Source organism: Chroicocephalus ridibundus, chromosome 2 (assembly GCF_963924245.1).
Source record: "Chroicocephalus ridibundus chromosome 2, bChrRid1.1, whole genome shotgun sequence".
In the NCBI taxonomy this organism is placed as follows: Eukaryota; Metazoa; Chordata; class Aves; order Charadriiformes; family Laridae; genus Chroicocephalus; species Chroicocephalus ridibundus.
In genome coordinates this window covers 169,105,885-169,123,778 of record NC_086285.1, presented here as the reverse complement: position 1 = coordinate 169,123,778, position 17,894 = coordinate 169,105,885, and the positions used below count along the sequence as shown (strand labels likewise).

Sequence of the window (17,894 nt, the reverse complement as noted above, 5' to 3'; positions counted from 1 at the left end):
GCCGTCCCCGTGAGCCCCCGTTCAGAGCTCGGGGACGCCGCCGTAGACCTCCACCTCGCAGAGCGCCAGCTGCTCCTCCCGCCCGGGGACGGTGACGGTGACGTAGCGACCCTGCAGCCCGTGGCAGCAGACGGTGCTGAGCGACCCGGGGCCGGCGTCCGTGATGGTGCCGCAGCTGCCGGGGAGGAAGAGGAGATGAAGTTCAGGAGATGGTGGACGCCGATGTCGCCTAAAAAAAAAAAAATCACCAGGATTTCGCTGCCACCCCCGTAAAAATCCCGCCACGTTTCCGGAGCTCACATGGGGTTGTCCTTGCCGCGTTCGCCCGGCGCATCCCCGACGTGGACCTGCGCTCCCCGCAGCCGTTCCCAGCAGCAATCCTGCCGGTTCTTCACCACCACGGCCACCACCGCTCGCCGCCCGCCCAGGTCCACGCTCCACCAGGGCTCCCGTTCCCGGCGCGTGTGGCTACAGGAACCGCGTTGCCAAATCCCGTCCCGGTTACCGTCTACCGCCTTGGAGGCCAGGCCGGAAGGGTTGGAGGTGGAGGATTGCGTCGCCCGCTGCTCCCGCGCCACGTTGGGGGCTGCAAAGAGGGCGAGGGGAGGGGGTGGGCGCCGCCGTGGCCGAGGAGAAGATGTTTTGGGGATGATGGGGGGCGGGGGGTGGAATCTCCGCCGGCGCCTCACCTCCGGGCAGCGGGGCGCAGCCTTGCCGGATCACCTCCACCTCGCACAGCGCCAGAGCGTCCTCCCGGCCGGGGATGAGGATGGAGACGTAACGACCGCGAAGGCCGTGGCAGCAGACGGTGCTGAGGGAACCGGGGCCGGCGTCCGTGATGATGCCGCAGCTGCCGGGAGAAGAAGAAGGAGGAGGAGGAGGAGGAGGAGGATGAGCTGGCGCCGTGGCGGCAGAAATGCCGGCGGTGCTGACGGGGTGTTGGGCTCACACGGGGTTGCGGCGGCCGCGGTCAACCAGGGAATCGCCGACGTGGACCTGGGCGCCCTTCAGCCTCTCCCAGCAGCAGTCGAGGCGGTTCTTCACCACCACGGCGTAGACGAGGTGCCGGCGGCCGAGATCCACGCGCCACCAGGGCTCCGGCTCCTCCAGGGTGTGGGCGCAAGAGCCGTGTTCCCAGTTGCCGTCCCTGTTCCCATCCACGGCGTTGGCGGCGCCGCTGGTGGCATCCAGCAGGGAGGACTGGGTGGCCGGGCGACCCAGGGCCACGTTCTGGGCTGCGGGGGACAGGCGGGTTGGGGCTGACGTGTCCCCAAAAATGCCTTCCTGGTGTCGTCCTTCCCCTCCCCGCCAAGCCTGCTCACCGCCGGGCAGTGCGGCGCAGCCCTGCTCCACCACCTCCACCTCGCACAGGCTCAGCCGCTCCTCCCGGCCGGGGACGGTGACGGTGACGTAGCGGCCGCGCAGCCCTCGGCAACAGACGGTGCTGGTGGAGCCGGGCCCGGTGTCCGTGATGGTGCCGCAACTGCCGGGGAGGGAGGAGGAGGGTGATGAGCGAGGCACCGAAGAAGCGGCCGTGCACGGCGGGGCCGGCGCGGCGACACTCACACGGGGTTGTTGGTGCCGTGGCCGGCGAGGGAGTCCCCGACGTGGACGCGGGCGCCCTTCAACCGGTGCCAGCAACAATCCAACCGGTTCCTCACCACCACGGCCGCCACGGCGCGGGGTCGGCCCAGGTCCACTGTCCACCACGGCTCCGGTTCCCTCTGGGTTTGGGAGCAGGAGCCGTGGTGCCAGTTACCGTCCCGGTTCCCATCCACGGCGTTGATGGCGCTGCCGAGGCGGCCGGCGGTGGAGGACTGTGCCACCGGGCACCGCAGGGCCAGGTTTTGGGCTGGGGGGGGACACACCAGGGGGATGGTGACGGCGGCAGGGACCAAATCCCCCCCTGCGGTTCTCAGGGAGGTCAGCGCTCGCCGGTGGCCACGCGGCACGCGCCGGCAATTTGCCCACGGGGACGGGAGGGGGGTGCCGCCTTTCGGTCCTTACCGCCAGGCGGGGGGACGCAGCTCTGTGCCGTCACCTCCACTTCGCAGAGGACGAGGAAATCCTCCCGGCCGGGGATGATGATGGAGACGTAACGACCCGGCAACCCGTTGCAGCAGACGGTGGTGGTGAAGCCGGGGCCGGTGTCCAAGATGGCCCCGCAGCTACCGGGAGGGGAAAGAGTCACGGCTACCACCGGCGGGGAAAGTCCTGCGCCGGGGGACCTCGCCGGGGACCCCACTCACACGGGGTTACGCTTGCCGTGATCGGCCAGGGAGTCCCCGACGTGGACCTGGGCGCCGAGGAGGCTCTGCCAGCAGCAGTCGCGGCGGTTGGTGACGGCGACGGCGTAGACGAGGTGCCGGCCACCCAGGTCCACGTGCCACCACGGCTCCGGTTCTTTCTCGGTGTGGGAGCAGGAGCCCCGTTCCCAATCGGCGTCGCCGTTCCCATCCACGGCGTTGGCGGCCAAGCTGATGTCGTTCCGCGTGGACGACTGGGCCACGGCGCGGCCCCGCGCCACGTTGGGGGCTGCAATTGCCGAAGGGAGCGTGGCACGAAGCTGCCGGCTCCGGTTGCCACCCCGCCGGCCCCCCGCCCGGCCCCCGGTGAGCCCCTCACCTCCGGGCAGCGGGACGCAGCCCTGCAGCACCACCTCCACCTCGCACAGCACCAACGCGTCCTCCCGGCCGGCGAGGAGGACGGAGACGTAGCGACCCTGCAGCCCGGCGCAGCAAACGGTGCTGAGCGACCCGGGGCCGGCGTCCGTGATGGTGCCGCAGCTGCCGGGGAGGAAGAGACGAAGTTCAGGAGATGGTGGACGCCGGCGTCGCCTAAAAAATCACCGGGATTTCGCTGCCACCCCCTTAAAAATCCCGCCACGTTTCCGGGGCTCACATGGGGTTGTCCTTGCCGCGCTCGCCCGGCGCGTCCCCGACGTGGACCTGCGCTCCCCGCAGCCGTTCCCAGCAGCAATCCTGCCGGTTCTTCACCACCACGGCCGCCACCGCTCGCCGCCCGCCCAGGTCCACGTTCCACCAGGGCTCCCTTTCCGACAGCGTGCGGGAGCAGGAACCGTGTTGCCAAACCCCGTCCCGGTTGCCGTCCACCGCGTTGGCGGCGATGCTGATGTTGGGGAAGACGGAGGACTGGCTGGCCGGGCGCCCCAGCGCCGCGTTATAAGCTGCCGAGGTGGGGGGTGGCCACAGCCCATCACCGAGACGTCCCGGCCAGGTTTCATCCCACCGGGAGTTGCCTCGTGGATGGTGCCACCGGTGAGGACGGGCGAAGGGTTGGGACTCACCAGCCGGCGGGAGGACGCAGCCCTGGGTGGCCGCATCCTGCGCCAGGACCTCGCCGAGCAGCAGCAGAGCCCAGGGCAGGGCCATGGCGGGGGGCCTGCGGAGGACGGGGACCACCCTGATCCCTGGGGAGAAGGTCCCATCCATGGGGAGAAGATCCCATCCACGGGGAGAGGGTCCCGACCCACCCTGATCCCTGTGGAAAAGGTGCCATCCATGGGGAGAAGATCTTGACCCACCCTGATCCCTGGGGAGAAGGTCCCGACCCCCCCTCATCCCTGGGGAGAAGGTCCCATCCCTGGGGAGAAGATCCCGACCCACCCTCATCCCTGGGGAGAAGGTCCCATCCCTGGGGAGAAGATCCCGACCCACCCTCATCCCTGGGGAGAAGGTCCCATCCCTGGGGAGAAGATCCCGACCCACCCTCATCCCTGGGGAGAAGGTCCCATCCCTGGGGAGAAGATCCCGACCCACCCTCATCCCTGGGGAGAAGGTCCCATCCCTGGGGAGAAGATCCTGACCCATCCTGATCCCTGGGGAGAAGGTCCCATCCCTGGGGAGAAGATCCCGACCCATCCTGATCCCTGGGGAGTAGGTCCCATCCATGGGGAGAAGGTCCCAAACCCCCTCATCCCTGGGGAGAAGATCCCAACGCACCCTGATCCCTGGGGAGAAGATCCCAACCCACTCTCCGGGGTGTATCCCGAGCCCACCAGTCCCACCACTGGTGCTTACCACGAGACGCACCGGTGACAGAAGGCCGGCGAGTCCCCGCTGCTGTCCCCTTTTCCGACGCTCTGGCCACCGGCGGACCCTCACCGCCTCCCTCCTCCGGCACGCCGCCGGGAAAACCTAAAAAAGGAAGAGGATGAGGAGGAAAGCTCCGGTGCCGCAGCCAGCCCTCGGCTTGTGCCGCGAGCCAACGTTTCCGAGGAGGAGGAGGAGGAGAGATGGAGGAAGAGATGGAGGAAGGCCGCGTGGCGCGGGGAGGGCAGGGGGCCCCCAGTGCCACCAGTTAACGTTTAAAAGGGTTTTGGCACCGCGCTGGGGCGGTTGCCGCGACGCCACACCTTCCCCCCCGCCTCAACCCGGCACGGGACGGCGCGTCCCGCCCCAGCCCGGCGCCGGGAGGAAACTGGGGCGTGAAGTTCTCCAGTTGGAAACCACTTTTCCACCCTTGGGAAGCTTTGGGGTCGCCCACGAGCTGCTGCCGGGGGCAAAACCCAAACTGGTTGGGGGGGGGGAAGGCTTCACCCTCCCCGGAGCTCCCCTGAGAGCTGGGTGCTGGGGGGGAAGAGCACCCAATTTTGGGGGGAAAGGGGGACAAGCGGGGCTGGCTGCTCCGGCTCCTCGCCGTCACGCTGCTGCGACGCAGATAGTGGCGGGGGGCAGGGGGGGCCAGAGCTGCGGCAGCGCCCCCCAGCACCCTCCCGGTGACGGTCCCCCCCCCCGCCCCCGCCCCGCATTCACACCCCAGGCGCAATAAAAATAATAAAAAAAACCCCAAAAAACCAGAAACGAACAAAAAAACCAACCCCAAAAGTCAGTGCCCTTTATTAATTCCAGAATAAAATCCAGAGAAAAATCCCCGTCGGCGCAAGGAAATGCTCGGCCCAGGCCGGGGGGCACGTCACCGGGGGGCCCCACGGTGACATCCAGCGTGGCACGGCTGTCCCTCGGCATAGGCGAGGTGGCCCCCCCGCCGTGCCCCCCTCTTGCCCCTCACCTGCCGGCCAGGATCTCCTCGGTGGCCAGGCGGGTGAGGCGGTGGAAATCCAAATGGAGATATTTCCTCCAGAACCGACGGTCGCTGCCGTAAACTTGGGCAGGGAAACAAGGGCTGCCTGCGGAAAGCCGGGAGAGAAACGCCCCCACCGCCCCCCCCAAGTCCCGGGTTAGGAGGGAAAGGATACGGAAAGCACCGGAGCCGGGGTGGAATAAAATCCGGTTCGGCGTCCCGAGCCTTCTCTTACCGATGCCGTGAAATATCCTGGCGACGGCTCTGCCGGAGAACTTCTCGTCTTGGCGGACGGCGAGGAAATGACGGACGTCGGCGCGGATCTGGCTCTCCCATTCCCGCAGCTGCGAAGGACGCGGTGGGGCGGGGTGGGGGGGGTGTGTTACATCCCTCCTCTTCCTCACCCCAAACCCCATCCCCGGTCTAAAGGGGAACAGCCGCGGATCCAGAAATACCGGCCGACCGTCAGAGCTGGGAACGGCTCCCAATAAAAGTGGATTTGCTCACTTCGGCGGCGCCGAGATCTTCCTCCTCCTCTTCCTCCTCCTCCTCCTCGCAGCCACGCTCCGCGGCCGGGTCCTTCTCGAAGTAGTCCTTGAGCAGAGCCTTCAGGCGGGAGCTCCTCTCCTCCTCTTCCTCCGCAGGGTGAGGGCCGTAGGTCCGGAAGGCCACGCTGCGCCCCAGTGGTCAACCTCCTCCCCTTCCCAGTACCAAAACTGGTCCCAAACTGGGAGGGAGGGGAGGGTGGGCCACCACACAGAGGGATCCGCAGGGATCAGGTGGTTTTCTCACCTCTGGAAGGCCCGGAAGCAGGCGCGGAGTTGGCCAAGAGCCGTCTTCTCCCGGGCCACCACCCTTCGGTGGAGGAAGTCGCAGACGGAGTCCAGCTCCTGGTCACTGAGGTCACCGTAGACGCGGAGATGGAAGGACAAGTCTCCAAATTCCACCAGGACCCCGCTCTTCCCTTCCTCGCCGCCGCCTTGAAGGCGCCAAGAGCTGGTTGAGCCGATGCCCACCGAGATCCGGCGTCCACCGAGACGCGGAGGCCAGGATTTCTCCAGCCCGGAAGAACCCGGTACCTTGGCGCAACCGCGAATCCCACTGGAGTTGGCGCAGGTTGCGTTTCACCAGCGGCACTTCCCACCCCATGGAATCGCTCAAGGAGACCACGTCGAATTCCAAGGAGCTGGCGTCACCGTGATCCCTCCCTGCCAGGCGCTCCCGGGCCAGGAAAACGGCGACGGGGGGAGAGCTGAGGGCGGGAGACACCAAAAAAACCCGCTGCTGCCGTGGCTCACAGCTGGATTTTTTTTTTTTTTTTTGGTCACCTCCAACGGCCCCCAGCGCCGCGGCGGGGGCTCCCACCCGGCACAGGGAAGGCCGTGGCGTTGCCGGCGGTGCCCCACGGCGCGGTTCTAACCTCCGCGCCACAGCCCGCAGCTGCCGGGGTCCCCCGTAGCACCGCAGGCGGCAGGAGGAGTAGGTGGGAGGCAGCAGCTCCAGCCAACGCCGCGGGTGCAGCTCCAGGTAGCACAGGAGGGTCTCGATTCCTGCGGGAGAGGATCCCCCGTGATCCCCTTCGGATCTCCTCCGCCGGCTTCGCTCGGGGGACCTTTCCCCCCGCCCCCCGCCTCACCTTCTTCCCGGATATCCAGGGACTCCACGGTTTGTTGGACGGGGATGGCTCGCTCGTGCTTGTAGCACGCCCGCCGCCCGCTCTGCCTCGCCGCGCCGCCGTCCTCCTCCTCTTCTTCCTCCAAGAGCTCGGCCACCTCGGCGTCCTCCGCCTCGCGGTCCTGCGAGGGACGTGTCACCCGTTAAAGGTCCCTTTTGGGATCATCCCAACTCCTCTCCCGCCCCTTCCTGGCCGGATCCTCCCCCTCGCCCCGGCTCCGCTGCCCCCCAGCTTTCCCTCAATCCATTTAACCTCCCTCAAACGCAGCCCGGCCAACAATTAAAAAGCGTTTTCCCACCACGTTAGCTCGTTAATTAACGAGTTTAAGGAGCCGGGGAAAAGCACGGGAGCGAAGCCCTCGGCCCCTTCCCTCACCCCGGCGACGTCCCGGCGTTTCCGTTGCAGCTCCAGGCACTTGCAAGGAGAGAAAACCTTCTGCACCAGCTTCTTGACGGTGAAAAAATCCACCGCGTCGCCGTAAACGTGGCGCCGCAGCTCGTGGAGATCCCCACCCTGAGGAGACAGCGAGGAGGTTCGGAGAAACACACCCCCCCCCCCAAAAATTTAAGGGAAACCCCCCCGGAAATTTAGGGGGAAACACCTCCCTTAAACCAAGGAGTTTACCTCCGGGTCTAAGAAGAGATGGCAGTGAGCCGGCTCGCCGTCTCGCCCGGCCCGGCCGATCTCTTGCACGTAACTCTCGAAATTTTTAGGCATGTTGTAATGCACGACGCCGCGGACGTCGGCTTTATCCAAGCCCATGCCGAAAGCCACGGTGGCCACCACCACCCGGAGCCGGCCGCTCATAAAGCTCTTCTGGACGCGGCACCGTTCGGCGGCGGATAGGCCGGCATGGTAAGCGTCGGCGATCCACTTCGGCGGCCGGCGGCCGCTCTTTGCTATAATAATAATAAAAATAAAAATAAAAAAAAAAAAAGGAGGGAGAGCGGCTTAAAGGGGCTTAATTAGTGATTTTCATCCTCAAAAGCAGAGCTGCTAATTAAATCAGGGCTGGAAACGAGCGGTAAACGCCGCCTGGGTAGAAATTAGCGCTGAGGGTGAGGAGCGGCATCGGCAAAAAGGGGCGGGCGCTCTCCTCGTGAGCCGCCGAAATGTCGTCACGCTCCGGTGGGTTTGGAAGCGGGACGGGCGGGAGCTCGCCCGGCTTCGGCGAACAAAGCGGGAGGAGGACGGCCGGGGCCAAACGCTTCCAAGCGAAGCGGAGCTCGGCTCCCCGTGGCGGGTTTTGAGGGAGAACAAAGAGTCCAAGCTAGCGGGTTTGGAAAGAAAAAAACCAAAAAACAACAACAAAAAAAAACACTCCGGAAAGCCGGAAAACGAAGGCTCCCTGCGCACTAAACCCAACATGGAGCCTTATTAACGACGGCTAATTAGCATCCGTCGTGGATTTTTTTTTTTTCTCCTCCTCGTGACAGCCAATAAAGTCCAGTTGAAAAGCCGGGAAAAGATAAATCTGCGCCCGGATGAAGCGGACAAAGGAGGCAGACACCTCCACGGAAGAGTCCCACAAGCACGGCTCATTCCCTAGGGATTCTCCGTTCCCGCGTGGATTCACCGGTAGGGACATTTTTGGGCTCACGCTCCTTTCCGAGAGGAAAAGCGTCACCTACCCTTCGTTTTTTTCCTTTGGGCAACGTCTTGCTTCGGCTCTCCGATTCCCGAAGGTTCCTTGAGCGGAATTCCTTGGAGGCAGGTTCGGATGAGGGCCGCGATTCGCGCCGTCTCTTCCCGCCGGGTGCAGTAGACGATGACGGAGTCCAAGAGCCCGAAACGCTCCCCTTGCAGCAGGGAGATGAGGGCCTGCGGGCAGAGAAACGGAGGGGTGGCCAAGGTGACCCCCCCCAAGAAAGGCCCGGGGTGTCTTTCGTCCTACAAGATCCACCCCGAATCCAGCGCGGCGGCCACAAATGGTCAACGCGGCTTGGTAAATCCCCGTTCGGCCGCTTCCAAGAGCGGGAAGTTATTATTGGGAGCGGTCAACGCGGGTTCGCCAAGGGTAAATCACGCGGGACCCAACTCCTGGCCTCCTACGGTGTTCTAACCTACCCCCCCCCGCCCCACCCAGGGGTCAATCCTGGGACCGGTTTAACGTATTCATCGACCACCCGGACGAGGGGACTACGCTCAGCGAGTTCGCTGATGATACCGAAGCGGGTCGGGGTGGCTGACACCCCAGAGGGCCATGCCGCCATCCAGCTTGACCTGGACGGGCTGGAGAGCCGGGCGGAGAAGAACCTCAGGAGGTTCAACGAGGACAAGCGGAGGGTCCTGCACCCGGGGAGGAAGAACGTCAGGCGCCAGTATAGGTTAGGGGGGGACCTGCCGGCAAGCGGCTCCGAAGACAAGGATCTGGGGGCCTTGGTAGGCAGTAAATTATCCGCCAGGCAGCAACGTGCCCTTGTCGCCAAGAAGGCCAACGGAAGAGCGTGGCCAGCAGGTCAAGGGAGGTCATTCTCCCCCTCTGCTCTGCCCTTGGCGAGGCCACGACTGGAATTCTGCCTCCAGCTCCGGGCTCCCCGGTTCAAGGGAGACAGGGAACGACTGGAGAGAGTCTGGCGTCGGGCAACAAAGATGACGGAGGGATTGGAGCGTCTCCAATCTAGGAGGAAAGGCTGGGAGAGCTGGGACTCTTTAGCCTGGAGAAGAAAAGGCCGAGGGGAGACCTTATTAACGTCGACAAGTTGCATCCCCAAGAGAAAGGAATCGGCCAAGGGACCCAGGAGACCTGCGTGGTGGAGCAAGGAGCTTCTGGAAGAGCTCAAGCGGAAGAAGGAAGTCTACAATAAGCGGAAGAAGGGACTGACGCCTCCGGAGGATTACAAGAACGCCGCCAGAGCGTGTAGGGATGAAACAAGGAAAGCCAAGGCCGCCTTGGAATTAAACCTGGCCGGGGATGTCCAGCGCAACGGGAAGGGCTTCTACAAGTACATTGGTCGCAAAAGGAAGACCAGAGAAGTTGCGGGCCCACCAGCTGAACGAGACAGGAGCCATGGGGACGGAGGATGCGGAGAAGGCGGAGTCGCCGAATGCCGCCTTTGCTTCGGTCTTTACTGCTCAGGAGTCCCAGGCATTGGGGGAAGTAACGGGGAAAGAAGACGACTTCCCTTGGGTTGAGGAGGATGGAGTGAGGGATCAATCAGACATTCACGAGTCCACAGGCCCCGATGGGATGCACCTGAGAGCGCCGAGGCAGCTGGCGAAAGTCACTGCTGGGCCGCTCTCCACCATCTTTGAAAGGTCCCTGAGAACAGGCGAGGCGCCTGAGGACCGGAGGGAAGCCAACGTCACTCCAATCTTCAAAAAAGGCAAGAAGGAGGAGGCGGGGAACTACAGGCCGGTCAGCGTCACCTCCATCCCTGGGAAGGTGATGGAACAGCTCGTTCTGGGCGTCATCTCAAGGCACGTGGAGGAAAAGAAAGCTATCAGAAGTACTCAACGTGGATTCACCAAGGGGAAATCATGTCTGACTGATCTGATAGCCTTCTGCGACGGCGTGACTGGGTGGAGAGATGAGGGGAGGGCGGTAGATGTGGTCTACCTTGACTCAAGCAAGGCGTTCGACACGGTCTCCCACAGCATCCTCATAGGGAAGCTTAGGAAGAGTGGGTTAGACGAATGGCCAGTGGGGTGGACAGAGAACTGGTTGAAAGACAGAGCTCAGAGGGTGGTGACTGGGGGCACAGGGTCTCGTTGGAGGTCAGTGACGAGTGGTGTTCCCCAGGGGTCAGTACTGGGTCCCGTCCTCTTCAATATCTTCATCGATGACCCGGACGAGGGGACAGAGGGCACCCTCAGCAAGTTTGCCGACGGCACAAAGCTGGGGGGGGGATGGCTGACACACCGGAAGGCCGTGCCACCATCCAGAGAGACCTGGACACGTTGGAGATCTGGGCAAAGAGGAACCTTATGAAATTCAACAAGGGCAAGTGCAGGGTGCTGCACCTGGGGAGGGACAACCCCCCGCACCAGGACAGGTTGGGGGTGACCCGCTGGAGAGCAGCTCAGCTGAAAGAGACCTGGGAGTCCTGGGGGACAACGGGATGACCATGAGCCAGCAATGGGCCCTCGTGGCCAAGGAGGCCAATGGCATCCTGGAGGGCATCAAGAAGAGCGTGGCCAGCAGGTGGAGGGAGGTCATCCTCCCCCTCTGCTCTGCCCTGGGGAGGCCACAGCTGGAGTGCTGGGTCCAGTTCTGGGCTCCCCGGGTCAAGAGGGACAGGGAACTGCTGGAGAGGGGACAGCAAAGGGCTACCGAGATGCTGAGGGGATGGAACACCTCTCTGATGGAGAAAGGCTGAGGGATTTGGGTCTCTTCAGGCTGGAAAAAAGACGGCTGAGGGGGGACCTTATCAACGCTGATAAATGCTTCAAGGGTGGGTGTCAGGAGGACGGGGCCAGGCTCTTCTCAGTGGTGCCCGGGGACAGGACAAGGGGTAACGGGCACAAACTTGAGCATCAGAAGTTCCACCTAAACATGAGGAGGAACTTCTTTCCTGTGAGGGTGGCAGAGCCCTGGCACAGGCTGCCCAGAGAGGTGGGGGAGTCTCCGTCTCCGGAGACATCCCAAAGCCGCCTGGACGCGTTCCTGTGCCACCTGCTCTGGGTGCCCCTGCTCTGGCAGGGGGTTGGGCTGGGTGATCTCCAGAGGGCCCTTCCAACCCTATGGTTCTACGAAAACTTCTTTACGTTGAGGGTGACGGAGCACTGGAACAGGCTGCCCAGGGAGGTTGCGGAGTCCCCTTCTCTGGAGACTTTCAAGACCCGCCTGGATGCAGCCCTGAGGGATGTGCTCCGTGCTTTAGCAGGGGAGTTGGACTGGATGATCTCTAGAGGTCCCTTCCAACTCTGAAAAATTCCGTGATTCCGTGAAATCTGATGGTTTTAGGCGATCTCTAGAGGTCCCTTCCAACTCTGAAAAATTCCGTGATTCCGTGAAATCTGATGGTTTTAGGCCCCTTCCCTCTTCCTTACCTGATCCCTGTCCCTGTCCATGGAGACGGAGAGGCGCAGGTTTGGGGGCACGGCGGCGGACCGCACCGTTATCCCTTCCTCCGGTGGGATGCCGAGGTGTTGGGCCACGTCCCGCGCCGTGGCCAGGGTGGCCGTCGCCGTCAGCCCCAGGAAGCACCGCACACCCAGGCGATCCCGGAGAACCTGCCGAGAGGAAGTTGGGGGCGGGGAATAAAATGCAGGAGCCTGACGTTCCCCTCCTCGCTGGCTTCCCTTGGGATGGGTTTTTTCCCCCCCCCCCCCTCGCACCTTGCAGAGCCGGAGGTAACAGGGACGGAAATTGTGGGACCACTCGGAGACGCAGTGAACTTCGTCGATGCAGGCGAAGGCCACGGGCGGCAAGCGATCGGCGGAGGGCAGGCAGCCGAATCCCGATCCGCTTCCGCCCACTAAAGCCTCGGGAGAGAGCAGCAGCACCTGCACCTCGCCCTGACGCACCTGCGACGGAGCGGGGAGCACCGGATCAGGGAGGAAAAGGGAAAAATAGGGGCGATTTACCCGTTCTCCCAGGGGAATGGTCTCACCGGGATCACCGGGACACCCTCGCACGTGTGGTTCTCCCCGGAAAGTTCGGAGCCCCCAGTTCCTCACCTTTTCCATCACCGCTTCCCGCTGGCCTTTGGTCATATTGGAGTGGACGCAGACGGCTTTCAGGCACGGCGGCAACCCCGAGACCTGGAAACGAAGCCGTGTCACCCACCCGCTGGCCTGCGGGCGAAGCGGTGGGGGGGAACCCCCTTTGGACACCCACCTCCCCCCGTTTTGGGTGCGGGCGAGCCTTGAACCGCAGCAACGCGGACCCAGCAGGGATCGGGGGTGGGAGAACCGGGCGATCTGAGGGATACCTGGTCATCCATCAGGGACACCAGCGGGGAGACGACCAAGGTGACGCACTTGGAGCGTTTGTGGTAGAGGTAAGCGGGGAGCTGGTAGCAGAGGGACTTCCCCATCCCCGTCGATAACACCACCAGGGTGGACAGGCCTGGCGGGAACGAGGGGGTTGGGGGGGGACAACTTAATTTGGGGACAAGCCGGTCACCCCCGCGCGTGGGGAAGGGATCGCGGGGGAGCCCCAACCCCGGCGGGAGGGGAAACAAACCCACCCGAGAGGATCCTCATGATGGCCACCTCCTGGCCCGGGCGGAAGGAGTCGTAGCCCAAAGCCTTCAGAGCGTTAAACACCTCCTGCGGGGTGTCTGCAAGGGGAAGGACACGCAGTTTTGGGGGGGGGACAGAGGGGACAAAACCCTCCCCCCCCTCCAGTTCTGCTCAGAACGCCCTGGGGAGCCATACCTCGCACCTTCCCCTCCGGCCCCAGGGCGTAGAGGGGCTCCACGGGCGCAGGGGGAGCGGGCGGCTCGTACGCCGGTCTCCACGCATCCAGGGAAGTCGTCGGCTCCGAAATCCGCTCGGATCCATCCCCTCCGCTCTCTGCTGGGGATGAAAACGGCAGTCGGAATCCGCAGGCAGCTCTTCCACCCCACCAGGAAGCACGCGCCGTGAGCCCGCCGGGATTTTAGGCCGGCGTTCCCCAAAGGAAACGCATCCCCCCGCCCCGTCCCGGCGCCGAAAGCACCTTCGCATCCCGGGCGAACCCTCCCGGGAGCGCAACCCAAACTTCCCACGGTGGGGCGGGGGGGGGGGGGGGGGGGGGAAAGAAAGGATTCCACGTCTCCGGGAGGGTTCCCGGAGCCAGCCACAGCGTGTCAGTGGAGAGCGAGGCGAACCAGCATCCCGAGGAGCCACGGGGGGCCTCACCGGCGAGCTCTCGGCAAACGCTGTTGGTCCTGCGAGCCACTTCTTCCAGCGTGGGCAGAGGGGCCTCCTCCTCTTCATCGGCGCGGTCGTTTTCCGGCGGCAGGCCAGCAGCCGGCTCTGCGGGCGAGAAGCGCATCCCTTTTCCCACTGAAATCCAGGGCGAACCAACAGCTTCGCCTTTTCACCCTCTTCCCATAAATTATGAACCCTGAAAAATCCTTAAGCCAACACCTGGGAGAAGCCGCAGGGAGGTGGAGAAGCCGCAGGGAGGTGGGGAAGCCCAAATGGTGCTCCCTTGTCCTTCCAGGCTCCGCTCCGGCACAGCCGGAACCAAACTCATCCCGAAATCCGACGCTCAGAGCCTTACCTCGACCCCGGCACGTCGATGCCCAGTGTCCCGTCCTGCCGCACCTGAAGCAGACGTCGGAGCTTCGGTCGAGGGATCCGCCGCCTCCTCCGAACAACTCTGCTTTCTTCTGCCACTTCTGCTTCCACACCTGGGAAAGCAGCACTGCCTCCAGTCATTTTCACACTTTTCTTTTTAAACAAAAGCATATTTTCTTGTGTTTTGGCTGCGTTTCACTGCGCCAAAGCGCTGCACAAACGCGCCAAGCTTGAAAAAAGACAAAAAGGCAATTTTCTTCTGCCTGCTGCCGGCCTCCCCCCGAGATGACCCCAAAGGCTTTCACATGAATTAACGAAGGAATATTAAAAAAAAATAAATATAAAAATCCTATTTTTTTGGGGGGGAGGGACACGCAGAGCTGAAGCTGAAAAGGCCGAGAAGTCAGGAGGGAGCTGAGCCGTGCCTCCTGCCCGCATCGTGACAGAGCTGGGGACACCTCAAAAACAAAGCTAAACGAACCGAAAAGGTAAAAACCCGGGAATTCAAAGCACAACACGAAGAGCTGGAAGAGTCTGAAACTCATCCCGGAGCGGAATAATTTGAATTTGACTAGAAATGGGTTTGGCGGTGGGGGCAGGAGGCTTTCGGTGACGCCGGGCCGGGTCGTTACCTGCTTGCGAAGGCGATTTCCCCGCAGGGCGCAACCTCGGACGTGAGATTTCCTCTTCAGGTTGAGCCTGACGAAGTTGCCGCTTCTCTGCGGAGCTGCTCTGGGGGGGGGCAGGGGGGCGAAAAGTCAGCTGGGACATCCCCCCGCCACCCCCGCCACCTACATATGGGGACGGGGGGGCGATCGGGTCCCCATCCGGCTCCTGCCTGCGCCCAGCGGGGGTTTTGAGGGAAATCTTTAAATCTTTCATCGCTTAAAGGGAACTGAAAACTTGGGGGGGGGGGGGAGACAAAAAGGCACGCAGGGCATAATTACATAAGAAAATCAGGTTAAAAACCCCTCCAAAACTTATTCTTTCCCCCCTCCAAAATTCCTGACTTAAGGCAAAGGAGGAGGAATTAGGGAAAGAGCAGCTCGTTGTTGCTAAAAATTGATGGGAAAACAGGGAAATCGGCAGGACCTACCTGGCAACGGCAGCTCTGCGGGTGGCTCTGGGCCTCTCCTCCTCCTCCTCCAACTCCCCCAGGAGGTTTTCCGAGGGATCCGACGTTTTCCCGCTCTCCTTTCGGGCTGCCACCTGCTCTTCCTCCTTCTCCTCTTCCTCCTGGCTCTGCTTCAGCCCCCCGTCAGCGCCAAACGCTCCCTCGGCCGAGCCTCGGCGGCACCGCTTGAGCTTCGCGGGAGCCACCGCACCATCTCCGCCGTCGCCGCGTCCACCACCGCTGTCTCCACGTGGCCTTTTCCTCCCGGAATCTCCCACGGATGCTCCCCTACCGTCCCCATCCTCCTTCTCCTCCGTGGGGGTCCTTCCGACCTCTCTCTGTTCCCGAGCGGCACCCAGCATCGTCCCTTCGTCCCCAGGTGTCCCCTGGCATCTCCGCAGCCAGGCGGGATCCAGCGAGCCCAGTCTCCGGGCCACCGTCCGCTTCAGCTGCTGGAATTTATTCGGCGGCTGGGGCGGGGGGGGCTTCAAGCCCGCAGCGAGGATGTGGGGGGCCAGCCCCGACACTGAGGGAGGAAGGAGGAGATCTCCCGGCTCGCCTGCCTCGCTCCGCGACGCCTCCGCTGGCGCTGGGGACGCGGCTTTGTCACCTGGCCCCAAATTTGTCCGCGGCTTGGGGATATCCAGGGTCCTCCTGGGAGTCGGGGTCCTCCTCAGGGTGAGGGGTGTCTCCTACGGAGGGGGAGAAGGACAGACGGGGGTCAGATCGTCCACCAAAACGTCGCACCCCCCCCCCCCCCCCACTCCAAACCAAGCAGGACCTTCGTTCGCGTGCGTGGGTGGGTGCTCCCCACCCGCAGCTCCCATTTCGGAGCAGCCAGAGAGGGGGAAAAAAAAAAAAATAAGATCAGAAGCAGCTTCTGGAGAGGAAGCTTCTGGAGAAGCAGCTTCTCCCCACGCCACGGCACTTGGCGCCGATCCCCCGCCAGCCCTGACCTTGCCGGCAGCTCCCAGGTTGGATTTCAGCTTCATCCCGTAGTACTGCGCCGAGGTTTTCGGCACGGCGGGGCGGCGGCAGCTCAGCTTGGGGGTTTTGGGTTGTCGGTTCAGGTGCGCGCCCCAACAACCGGAGTCCGGCGCCTGCAATCACACCCCAAACCCATTACATCCAAACCATGAAAATCCCCAAAACCTGTTAAATCCCAGACTTTTTCAATCCAAAACCTGTGATTCCTATCCCAAACCTCTGAAAGGGGAAAGGAACCGGAGAATGAGAGCGATATTATCGTGCTGCGGTGTCTTTCACGCGCGCATCCGGCACGTTTTGGGGTGAAAAACGCAGCTCTGGGGCATTTCAAACCTCAGCACAGGGGTTGGCTTAACTGTTGCCTCGTTAAGGGGCTGTTTAAAATGAGCCCCCACTTTCAGCAGCTTGAATCCAGCGAGCGAGGGATCGCGGATGTTCTGTTTCCCACCCCCGCGGCACCCTTGTACACTCTGTTTGGGGCGTTTTATTCATCCAATAGGTCAAAAAAAGGTCAAAAAAAAGGCATTACGCAGTGTTAATTAGACATTTTTCCTTGCTAAGCTTGAAGAAAACCGTTTTATAAGCGGGGAGGATGAACAGGGCTCTGTCTGCAGTCAAGGACAAAGCGTGAAGACCCTGAAGCGCTCACACCAAGGGTGTGTCTTGAGGATTCGAGGCTCCTGGAGGCAAAATCCGGGGTGAAGCCAGGGTTTTTCCGGTACCTGCTCTGTAGTCAGGGTCTCCTGGGCTGCCGGTTGGCAGGAGGGACTGAGCCGAGAGGGATCTGCTCCTCTCTCTGCTGCTTGAGCATCTTGTACTCCTTGTAGAGCCCTGTGATAGATTGCCAAGGTTGGTTTTTTTGGTGTTTCTGGTACTTACCGGAACACCCCAGCATTTCCCATACCGGGAACCATCAATTTCTCCCACCCCCTGACGTCAAACCGTCCCGATGACGAGGATCTGGCTCAGCACAAGGGGTTTTCCCCCCCCACCCCAGGAACCACCCACTGGCTCCATCCCAGTGCTCCAGCTGCCCGTAGCGGGGGTCCAGCACCACCCAGGACCCTAAAACACACATCCAACCCCCCGGGGGGGGGCAGGTGACGGGGCTGGTACTCACGCCTGATGTCCTCCGGAGCCGCCTCGATGTCGGCCTGCAAGGCACAAATGTTAGAGACCGTTATTTCAGGCTAATGAACCAATGATCGCTGTTTTCTGCTACTGTAGAACGAGAAAAAGCTGTTATTTTTTGGAAAGGCCTTAAGGGGAGCCCCTGTGGAGAGGCCTCGGGGGGAAGCCCTTATGGAAACGCCTTGGCGGGGGGGGGACGACCCTTATAGAAAAGCCTTATGGGGGTGCCCCTATGGAAAAGCCTCGGGGGGGGGGCCCTATGGAAAGGCCTTGTGGGCGGGGGGAGCCCTTATGGAAAGGCCTCGGGGGGGGGGGGGGGGGGGGGGGTGCGCTATAGAAAGGCCTTGAGGGGGGGGACCCTATGGAGAGGCCTTAACGGCGGGGGCGGGGGGCTCTAAGGAAAGGCCTTAAGGGGGGCCCTTATAGAAAGGCCTCGGAGGGAGGTGGGGGGAGCCCTGTGGAAAGGCCTCGGAAGGGGTGGGGGGGAACGCGACCCTATGGAAAGGTCTTGGAGTGGGGGGGGAGGGACCCTATGGAAAATCCTCGGGGGGCTGGGCCCTCTCCCATGGGGGTCTGGATCTCCCCCCTGCCACCGGGCACCTGGCTGGGCTTCCTGCGCCGCTCCCGGAGGAAGGCCGCTTCCCAGCCCTTCAGCAGAGCCTTCACCTCCCGCTGCCGCTCCATGGCGCCCAGAGCGGGGCAGGGAGGACCCCGGGAACGGTTCCCTGGGGTTTTATGGTGGGGGGGGGTTTGAAGCCTTCTGGGGCTCCG

The 17,894-nt window shown here is 63.0% G+C and overlaps 2 protein-coding genes across 2 annotated transcripts; both read right to left on the bottom strand.

The window, feature by feature from the left end:
- Nucleotides 1-12: 12 nt before the first annotated feature.
- Nucleotides 13-5,144, bottom strand: LOC134512307 (uncharacterized). The gene is made up of 13 exons (XM_063327685.1): nucleotides 5,032-5,144; nucleotides 4,041-4,157; nucleotides 3,308-3,430; nucleotides 2,902-3,187; nucleotides 2,626-2,786; nucleotides 2,250-2,535; nucleotides 2,008-2,168; nucleotides 1,567-1,852; nucleotides 1,323-1,483; nucleotides 950-1,235; nucleotides 690-850; nucleotides 301-586; nucleotides 13-175 (listed from the first exon to the last, which is right to left on the bottom strand). The coding sequence occupies exons 3-13, from the start codon at nucleotides 3,390-3,392 to the stop codon at nucleotides 22-24; spliced, it is 2,313 nt and encodes a 770-aa protein (XP_063183755.1). The 5' UTR covers nucleotides 3,393-3,430; nucleotides 4,041-4,157; nucleotides 5,032-5,144; the 3' UTR covers nucleotides 13-21.
- On the bottom strand, nucleotides 5,014-17,823 carry RECQL4 (RecQ like helicase 4). Its single transcript, XM_063327684.1, is given in 25 exon segments — nucleotides 5,014-5,149; nucleotides 5,279-5,387; nucleotides 5,551-5,716; nucleotides 5,836-6,022; nucleotides 6,123-6,295; nucleotides 6,464-6,593; nucleotides 6,680-6,839; nucleotides 7,094-7,231; nucleotides 7,343-7,617; nucleotides 8,350-8,539; nucleotides 11,711-11,893; nucleotides 11,999-12,187; nucleotides 12,341-12,424; nucleotides 12,595-12,731; nucleotides 12,853-12,945; nucleotides 13,043-13,183; nucleotides 13,508-13,624; nucleotides 13,875-14,004; nucleotides 14,524-14,623; nucleotides 14,988-15,697; nucleotides 15,962-16,105; nucleotides 16,715-16,779; nucleotides 16,782-16,823; nucleotides 17,113-17,146; nucleotides 17,724-17,823. Coding segments are annotated over 25 exon segments (3,903 nt in total). The 5' UTR covers nucleotides 17,808-17,823; the 3' UTR covers nucleotides 5,014-5,027.
- Between the last annotated feature and the right edge of the window lie 71 nt (nucleotides 17,824-17,894).

Bases quoted from the DNA above. Each gene is read 5' to 3' on its own strand.
- LOC134512307 (XM_063327685.1), bottom strand. From the start codon at position 3,392: ATGGCCCTGCCCTGGGCTCTGCTGCTGCTCGGCGAGGTCCTGGCGCAG. The intron at 2,787-2,901 runs GTGAGCCCCGGA...CCTCCCCGGCAG, and splicing joins CGCGGCAAGGACAACCCCAT to CTGCGGCACCATCACGGACG. The intron at 1,236-1,322 runs GTGAGCAGGCTT...TGTCCCCCGCAG, and splicing joins CTGCGCCGCACTGCCCGGCG to CCCAGAACGTGGCCCTGGGT.